Source organism: Octopus bimaculoides, chromosome 4 (genome assembly GCF_001194135.2).
Source record: "Octopus bimaculoides isolate UCB-OBI-ISO-001 chromosome 4, ASM119413v2, whole genome shotgun sequence".
In the NCBI taxonomy this organism is placed as follows: domain Eukaryota; kingdom Metazoa; phylum Mollusca; class Cephalopoda; order Octopoda; family Octopodidae; genus Octopus; species Octopus bimaculoides.
In genome coordinates, this window is record NC_068984.1 from 97,199,173 (window position 1) to 97,208,979 (window position 9,807).

The window sequence follows — 9,807 nt, forward strand, 5'->3', positions numbered from 1 at the left end:
TATATATATGTTATTAACTTGGTTTAAATCAGTTTTGTGTGTGTGTGTGTATGTATGTACCTTGGCCTGTGTGTGTGTGGTAAATTAATCTTCTGGTTGCCTATTCTGAGGTCCCCATGCTAAAAGAAAATGAATTTTTTTTTTTAGTTACAGTAGATCTTAACTCCCTCATGTTTACTTTTCTTTTTTCCCATCTTTTGGCATCATCTCTTAAGTTCCACATTTGATTTCTAATGTTTGAACTATGAGACAAGGTTCTTTTCCAGCATTATTATGAAATGATAATCTAGAGACTTTCTACTTAGAAATTATCACTGAGTAGTATTCTAAATTATGCCCCAGTTCACATGTCTGCCTGTACAATAAATAATATCTATTATTAGTTGTGTTTGCATGCTTCAATCTAGATATAATTCTGAACTTGGTGATAATGCTTACAGTCCTTATAAATTTACTGACTTTCTCAAACTGACAGTTGTATGTTCCAACTATAGTTACCACTTGTCTCTTCAAGAACTAAAAAAAAAGAGGGCATAACCACTGTTACAGTGACAAAGCTGCATCATAGGGAATTTTTTTCTTGGAAGCAAGAAATAGTTTAAATTTATATGTGAGACATTTCTCCTTCAACAAGATTTAAATATAATATCCTAACAATATCTTTTATCTTGTTAAGGTTGTTTCTACAAATATTCTATAGAAGTTATAGCCAACCCTGATTTTTGCTACATTTCATATACAAGGTGTTAGATGTAAACAAACAATGAGATTGATGATGAAAAATGAGTGTATATGCCATATTTTGGGGGTTTCTGCCCCTTCACCAGCACCCATCTAACCTATTAATCATCTTCGAACACATTGTTTATTTACATCAGACATCTTGTATACAAAACACTGTAGCAAAAATCAGTACTGGCTATAATTTCTATAGAATATCTGTATAAATAACCATAACAAAATAATAATGTGGTATTGACTTATAAAAACATTTAATGTACTTTGTAGTATATTATGGTTGCATAACAAAATACCATGTACCTACAAATCATTAATATCTTTTAGATTTGGAATGATTTACATTCTTTAATAACTACCATTTTCAAAAAGAGGTTTTTTCTCCAATAACTAGTCATTACTGAAAATCTCTAGTACAATATCATGCTATGCCCTGTCTACTTTTCCTACCTCTAAAAAGCTACATTCATACATGGAACTGAACTTGACTCTACATGCAAATAAAATAAGTTTTAATGATGGACCTACTTGCATCTGGGTATACTTTTATTTTTATTTATTTATTTTTTAATCTTTTAGTCAAGATGGCAGGGCAGTGTCCATGACCCTTTACAGGATCCCAGCCGGATGGGAGGGAGGAAGGTACCCTCAAAGTGGAATCCTGGATTGAATACTTGCAACAGAATGAACTCTGCTAAATGTACTCTATGATTCACTGACCAGTTCTGTACTCTTTTGATTCCTCCATAATTTAGAGAAGACTATGATAGTGTACAGTAAGGAAAGCATGTGGAGTAGTTGGACAATCCAGTGATGTGTTGATGTGACATTGCTGTAAATCTGCTCCACCCAGCATAGAAAAACTAATGTTGAGTGTAAGATAGTGTAAGGATTGCAAGATTTTAATATTTTCCTAAATAGCTGCTTTTAACAGAAATATTGATTTCTGTCTTAGACAGAAGACCATTTATGCAAGAAAGAAGTTGGAATGGTTTAATTGTCGTATCTCATTGGTAACTTACTGATCCTTAATGAAAGGTTGTTAGCTTTAACACATGCACTATTAACACCTAATATTGCTAACATTGGTAAACAGAAATCCATTTTGTCACATTTCATTTTATATATTATCTTAATCCTCTCATCTCCTGTTGATTTGTCAATCATTAATACCACTGTTATTTCATGTTTTTAGAATTATTATTGAGAATGTTATTTAATGTGGTAAAATGCTTTGCAATATTTGTTTCAGCTCTGAGTTCAAAATGTATTGGCGTCAACTTTGCCTTTCATTCTTTTGGAGGTTGATTAAATATCAATCCAGTACAGTAGATTATTGGAATTGTTAGAGCATTAGATGAAATGCTATTAAATATCTGTTGTGTTTCAAGTTTAATGCTTTAGCATTTAAACCGACCATATCCGGCCCAAATATTCTACCTGTTTTATGCTCAAATCAACCAGATCCCGTCTCATGCCTACCCTACAATGTTATTCTTAAAATATACAATCATATCATCGAAATCTCAAAGCTGCAAGATAACGCATGATTAATTCGAAACTGTGTGAATAAATAAACATTATATTTGACAAAGTAATCTGAATGCTAAATGGTTAAATTGCACCTATCACCAACCTCCTCATGAGGAAAATAAGGTTTTTGGGACCCAATTAACTGTTATAGTTTCCCCATTGTCAGATAAATTGACATATTGATTGGAACAGCATCTCTGTAACATCAATATATATAGCATGCAGATTTCTACTGAAACAGGATAATTGCACTGAAGTAGGCTAATCACTAAGAGAGAAAAGTAGTTAATAATAATTTGAACATTTATTTAATGATATTGCCTGTAACAAACAGTTAAAACTACAACTGGAAATGTAAGATCCGATTATCTACCAATGTTTGAGATACATGTTTTGAGAAAATATCCAACTGGATATAATTAAATGTTAACTGCTAAAAGATCACATCTTTTCCTTATGAGTAACCCTTTTGTTACTATATTTCTGTTGAAATATACTACCATTGTTTTAATTTTGATCATAATGAACAATTTAGTGTAATATCTTTGCCATTATTAGCAAGAGATGGATAGTTTTAATTTAGATTACTTAAAAACAAGAAGTTTGTATCTCAAGTGGGTTGATATCAAGTGTGTAATATCACTTTTATTCAGATCTTATTCTCCATCATCATCATCTGCATTCCATGCTGGCATGGGTTGGCCGGTTTGACTGATGACTAGCAAGCTGGGAGGCTGCACTAGGCTCCAATTTGATCTGGCAAGGTTTCTACAGTTGGATTCCCTTTCTAACACCAACCACTCTGAGAGTGTAGTGGGTGCTTTTTATGTGCCACCAATGTGGGAGCCTGTCAGGTGGCACTGACATCGACCATGCTCGAATGGTGCTTTTTACATGCCACTGGCATGGGAGCCAGTCAAGTCAGGCAGCATTGGCATTGACCACGTTTGAATGGTGCTTTTTACAGGCCACCAGCACGGGTGCCAGTCAAGCAACACTGGCAATGGTCACGCTTGAATGGAGCTTTTTACGTGCCTCTGGCGTAGGTGCCAGTGACATCAGCCACGACTACGATTTCACTTGGCTCAGCAGGTCTTCTCAAGCATAGCAGTTTAAACGGGCCAGTTATATGACACTGGCATTGGCCACAGCTACGATCTCATTTGGCTTGCTGGGTCTTCTCAAGCACAACATATCTCCAAAGGTTTCAGTTGCTAGTCATTGCCTCTGTGAGACCCAATGTTTGAAGATTGTGCTTCACCACCTCATCCCATGTCTTTCTGGGTCTACCTTTTCCACAGATTCCCTCCACTGTTCGGGTGTGACACTTCTTCACACAGCTGTCATCATCCCTATGCAACACGTGACCATACCAGGACAGTCATCTCTCTTGCATACCACATCTGATGCTTCTTATGTCCAACTTTTCTCTCAGGGTGCTTACACTTTGTCGTGTATGCACACTGATTTTACACATCCAGCAGAGCATACTAGCTTCATTTCTTTCAAGCCTACATATGTCTTCAGCAGTCGCAGCCCATGTTTCACCTCCGTGTTGCATGGCTGTTCACACACAGGTATCATGCACTCTACCTTTCACTCCGAGCAAGAGGCCTTTTGTTACCAGCAGAGGCAGTTCTCTGAACTTTGCCCAAGCTATTCTTATTCTAGCAGCTATGTTTCCTGCTACTAACTTGCTCACCTAGGTAACGGAAGATATCAACTACTAGTTTTTCCCCCTGGCATGTGATGGAATCTGTTTTCTGTGCATCTTTAGTGTTTATTGCCCCTGTGCATCCTTTGTTATTGCTGCATCTCTTATGTGTCCATAGTTCACACTGAGTACATACGGAGTTTCTATCTACGCCTTTTCTACAGATTGAGCAGAGCCAACTACCTGAAGGGATTTGTGATTTGTCTGCCTTCCTACTTACTAAGACTTTGGTTTTTGCTAGATTGACTCTAAGGCTCTTTGATTTTAGACCTTGCTTCAATGCCTGAAACAACTTCTCTAGTTCTGGTAGTGACTCAGCTATTAGAGCAAGGTCATCAGCATAGAGGAGCTCTCTGGAGGACTTTGATGAATAACGGGGCTGAGGACTGATCCTTGGTGAACCCCTACTTCTACCCAGAATTCTTCACTATATTTGTTGCCAACCCTCACCTTACTGACAGCATCCCTGTAAATGGCTTGTACAGCTCTTGCCAACCACTCATCTGTCCCTAGTTTCCGCATTGACCACCAGATAAGGGATCGGGGCACTCTGTTAAAGGCTTTCTCTATGTCAATGAAAGCCAAGTACAGAGGCATATCTTGGACTAGGAATTTCTCCTGCAGCTGTCTTACCAGAAATGTAGCATCAGTGGTATTTCTCCCGTGAAGTGCATGACTCAGTGGTTAGAGCGTTGAGCTTACAATCGTGAGGTTGTGAGTTCAAATCCCGGAGTAGGTCATCAGATATACCAGGGCACATGGTCCTGACGTTTCAGCTTGCTAACCGCAGGACTGGTGGTTTCTTGTCTTTTGATTGTTTTCTTGGTGCAGAGATTGCAGGCTGTTTTTCAAATCAAACTCTTAGCTCCAAGCAACCAATGAAGCAGGCGGCCTGTGGTGGGTCAGTACCTTATTAACCGGGGGCTGCCCAGCTTGAAGTGGGTAGTAACTAACCAGTGGGACACAAGGGTCCCTCCCTCTGTCAGAGGTAACCCATAGCACCCATGTCCTACGCCAATCAGAATGGACTTATCACTTGTGACTGCTACCTCCCATGTTTTTTCTGCCACTTTTTACAGCAGCACTGAAGTGTCCTCTCCAGTTTTGCGCAAGCCTGGGCTAGATATAAGAAAATCCTGAGTAGCCCAATCATCAGGATTCCTCTCTCGACCTTGCTGGCGTAGTTCAAAGGAGTGCAGAGCATTATGTTTGGCACCAGCTTGGTTGCAGGAGTTGCTGAAAGAGTGTCGAGTTGAACACTAAACTGCCTATGGGGCTCCACTCTGGATTTCTTTGAAGGTTGTCTCCTTTCCGTAACCCTGGATAGGGGCCCATACCGGGTACTGTTAGCCAGAGCCAGCTGAGCCCGGGACTCATGTCAGGCAGGGTCATCACTCCCTGAAGTAGTGAAGAAAATCACTACCCACTACCTATGTAGGTGGTTTAGCGTTCGACAGTTTAGGGTATTCAAGTGTTATTAACAGGAGTCCTAAGATCTAATCTTTGACAAAGATCTGTGCTAATAATAATAATATTGACAATAAGGGTTTCACATTTTTGGCATGAGCGGTAGTTTTAGGGGCAGGAGGTTTGTCGATTACTTGGCTGGTACTTTTATTTTAATCCTCACTTCATAGTTTAAAGGCAAAATTGATCTTTGCAGTATTTGAACTCAAAATGTAAAGAACCAGAAGAAATGCCGTTAACCATTTTGTCCTAAGCTAACGATTCTACCTGCTCACCACCTTAATAATTATCTGTTCTACTTCAGGCATAAGGCCTGAAATTTTGGTGGAAGAGTGCTAGACAACTACATTGACTCTTGTGCACAACTAGTGCTTGTTAAATTGATCCCAAAAGGATGGAAAGCAAAGTAGACTTTGGAATTTAAACTCCAAAACCTAAAAATAGATGAAATGCTACTAATAATTGTTTTGACAAGCTAATGATTCTGTTAGATCCCTGCCTTAGTAGTAATAATAATAATAATAATAATAATAATAATAATGATCCTTTCTACTATAGGCACAAGGCCTGAAATTTGGGCGAGGGGGATATTTGATTACATCGACTCCAGTGTGTAATTGGTACTTATTTCATTGACCCCGAAAGGATGAAAGGCAAAGTTGACCATGGCGGCATTTGAACTCAGAATGTAATGACAGATGAAATGCCACTAAGCATTTTTCCCAGCGTGCTAACGATTCTGTCAGCTTACTGCCTTAAATAATAATAATGATGATAATAAAAAAAAAACAATACTAGTAATTTTTGTAATACTTTCCCTTTATTCATTATGAATTTAAAGTTGAAAATTTTGTATACTGTGGGTTTTATAATAGAGAACACTGATATTTGGTTAGTAATGTTAGAAATATTATTGTAATAAGGAAGAATTAGATATATTCTTAACTGGACAGGTGTCTGTATCTGTTACCACATGGTATTAGTTCTGATGTTTGTTGTTGACTGCAGAAATATGTGTAACTAAAGCACCTTATCTAGCTTTCTAAATATGGGACCATTTTGAATTAAATGAGACTCTAGTGTTATTGAGAGCTTTAAAGCTAAATTGTTTTAGGCTGAATACTTAACTCCTTCCGTTTATCTCACCTGTCAAACTGGTGGGATTAACGGACGTATATATTTTTGTATATTCGCTGTGTTAATAGACAGTTATTCATCAACTGTTCATCCACTAGTAAACATACTACAGTATTTATCTATGATTAGTTTCTGCAGGTCACCTTTAAGTGCAGTGTTAGTGGAGGCTTAGTTTGTTAATGTTTCAACAGACCTACTTTTTTAAGCTTAGAATAGTTTCAGCTGTTCTTTTATCCCTGATTCAGGGAAGATATCATTCTAAATAACTATTTTAATATAATTTACATAGTTAATTATGTTTATATAATTAACTATGAAAAACAGATTTCTTACATTAATCATTAAAACATCCAGCTGAAAGAAACAAATTTTTTTGTTACCCTGCTATAATAATTAGCATGTGAAGTGTTTGTGTGGTCAATGTAAATCCAGTGTTTTATGGCTAAATTAGGTGACATGTTATGAAGTCATGTAAATGAAGTTGTATGCAGCCAGCGTAGGTAGTGTTGCAAGTGGAGTGTTGCCAGGCCATTGTAGTGTGGTTAGTGTGGATTCTGCATTATGTTGTCAGAGTGAGGCCAGTAAAGGTGAAACTTTAATGTTATTGTAGGTGAGGTGCTGATTTATAGGTGTAGCTCCAGTGTAGTGTGGTCATTAGTGCTGAGTATCTAGTGTAGGTCCATTATAGTTTGGCTGGTATTAACTGGTGCTATTTTCTCTCTGTATTTTCAGAATTATGGCACGTGGTCAGCAGAAAATTCAGTCACAGCAAAAACAGAAACTAAAGAAAGACAAAATGAAGAAATCCACTGGACATGACCAGAAGAAGGCTGCAGCAGCAGCACTCAACTATAAGTGCACTGTTTGTATGGTAATGTCTTATGTATATATATTTGCTCAGCCTGCTAACCCTTCCCTTTCACATTTAACACAAGTTATTTTGGATGTTGGAAATGTTGTCAGCCTCCCCTGCTCTCAATATCTAATTGAAGCACTCAGTCCTATAATGATTGAGCAGAAAGTACCTAAAAATGGGTTTTCTTATTCAAATGTTTATAGTGTCTTTAGGTTATTTTGAAAATTGGCAATATTACCAAAATAACTTGTTTGTTAAGTAGTCATTTGTGCTAAAAATGTACAACTGTGTTTATTAATTAATTACATAATAACTAAAAACACATACTCAAAAACGATAATGTAAAGAAATATATTAGTAATAACTTAAATGTAAATAATTAAGCCATAGACATACAAACATCACAAACAAAAAAAAAATTTTTCCTGCCCTTTTTTTGCAGCTTTTTCATTATGAAATTAAGACAGGTGTTTCATTTTGTTCCGCATACAAATTGGTTTGCTGGGCAATTGTACTGATCAAACTCGACCTGTCAAGTTTAAAAAAAATATAATCAACAGGCTTCACATCAAGTTCCAAAGAGATCTTTGAATCAACAACACTTAAAAAACAAGTTTAATTTCATTATCAAAAATGGTATTTGACCCATTCAGATGGTAATATACTATCCAAATCACTTGAAAAGTTGAACTAATTGAAGTGAGATTGTTTGTGTGTACAGAAGAAATGGATATATCACTGTGGTTATCATCTTCAAAAGCCTTATCTTCCATTAATTCATTAAGTTGTGCAAAGAATGATTAGCAGTTGTTTTCCAAAATAAACTTCTACCAAGAATATATACACACACACACACACACATACATGCTCACTTTTTTAAAATACGTACATAATTTCTTTATTATTAATTTGTTCTGTAGGAAAATACTGTGTCCCATAATCGTCATAGACCAGTGGGAATGACAGTGTTTCACTTGATTAATTAGCAAGTTGATGGCTGCAACAAAAACCTGGACAGGATAATCTTAAGAGGTGAAGAGAGAATGGATTGGGAAAATGTTTAGTGTGAGTCTTGGGTGGCTGAACACAATATGGATTGTGAGACGAGTGAGTGAGGAGGAATGCCTGAGTGGAGGTGGTACAAGACCAGCCAGCTGTGAAGATCAGAGATTATTATTAGTAGTAGTGGTGGTAGAAAAAAGGCATTGAGAAATTTTTTTTAACTTTTAAAAGAATTTTTTTTTGTCTCCCAGTGCTAGCAATCTATTTGGTGGATCTCTTTTGGTGTTTAAATGTAAGATTTAAGGATTACTTTGCTGTATTCTTAGTGTTTGTTTCTCATGAATTTCAGTCTTTGATGCCTGATGTAAAAACCTACAAACAGCACTTTGAAAACAAACATCCGAAAGCATCTTTGCCAGAAGAATTGAAACTGGAATGACAGGTAAATACTCTGTTTGTTGTTGATGATGATGATGGTACAACAAAACACAAATTTTTATGAGTCACCACTATCTACCAGCAGCTTTCTTTCATTAATGGTGTTATTTGTTTTTGCTTAGTCAGTGGGGGCAATGCAGTTCCCATGGCCCTTTTCATGGTCTCCAAGACATGACCTGAAGCTTACAACAGGGGCCATGTGATTTAGTCTGGTTATCTGGCTTGAATGCTCTCAATTGGATCAAATTTGAGTGATCCAGTTTCTCTTACTGCTGTGAGTTAGATGAGTCTATAATATTTGACACTGTATGACATTTGTCAGCAAATGTTATCATAACAGTATCATTCATTTGTAATACTCTGGAAAAAAACATGTCTAGTCATTGTGCTGTTCATGTTCAGAGGACTAGAAGATATATTAACTGACTTGGAAACAAATTTAAGTTGGTGATAATTAGGGCATCTGGTCATAGGAAATCTGCCTGAACGAATTTCATTTGATCCACGCAAGCATGAAAAAGTTGACATTGAAATAATGACAGTAATGAAACTATGTATAAATGTGTATTGATGTCTTTATCTTTTACTTGTTTCAGTCTTTCGTCTCTGGCTACGTTGGGGTTACTCCCTTGAAGAATTTTTAGTTGAATGAATTGACCCAGTAATTTTTCCTTTTAAGCCTAGTACTTATTCTATCGAACTGCTAAGTTATGGGGACCAACACCAGCTGTCAAGCAATGGTGGGGAGAAACACACACATGACAAGCTTCTTTCAGTTTCTGTCAATCAAATCCACTCACAGGGCTTTGGCTGGCCTGCGGCTATAATAGAAGACACTTGCCCAACTCTCTAACCATGTGGTTCAGAAGCAAGCTTCTTACTACACATCCATGCTGTTTACTTTTATCTACCCCCCCCCCCC

General features: G+C 37.0%; 1 protein-coding gene across 1 annotated transcript in view; it reads left to right on the forward strand.

The window, feature by feature from the left end:
• The window catches only part of LOC106876838 (zinc finger protein 706), a 21,956-nt gene extending 13,070 nt beyond the window's left edge, over positions 1-8,886 (forward strand). The window contains exons 2-3 of the mRNA XM_014925555.2: positions 7,322-7,460; positions 8,797-8,886. Coding sequence (XP_014781041.1) covers positions 7,326-7,460; positions 8,797-8,886 — 225 coding nt within the window. The 5' untranslated portion in view covers positions 7,322-7,325. The remainder of the gene's footprint in view (positions 1-7,321; positions 7,461-8,796) is intronic.
• The last annotated feature ends 921 nt before the right edge of the window (positions 8,887-9,807 follow it).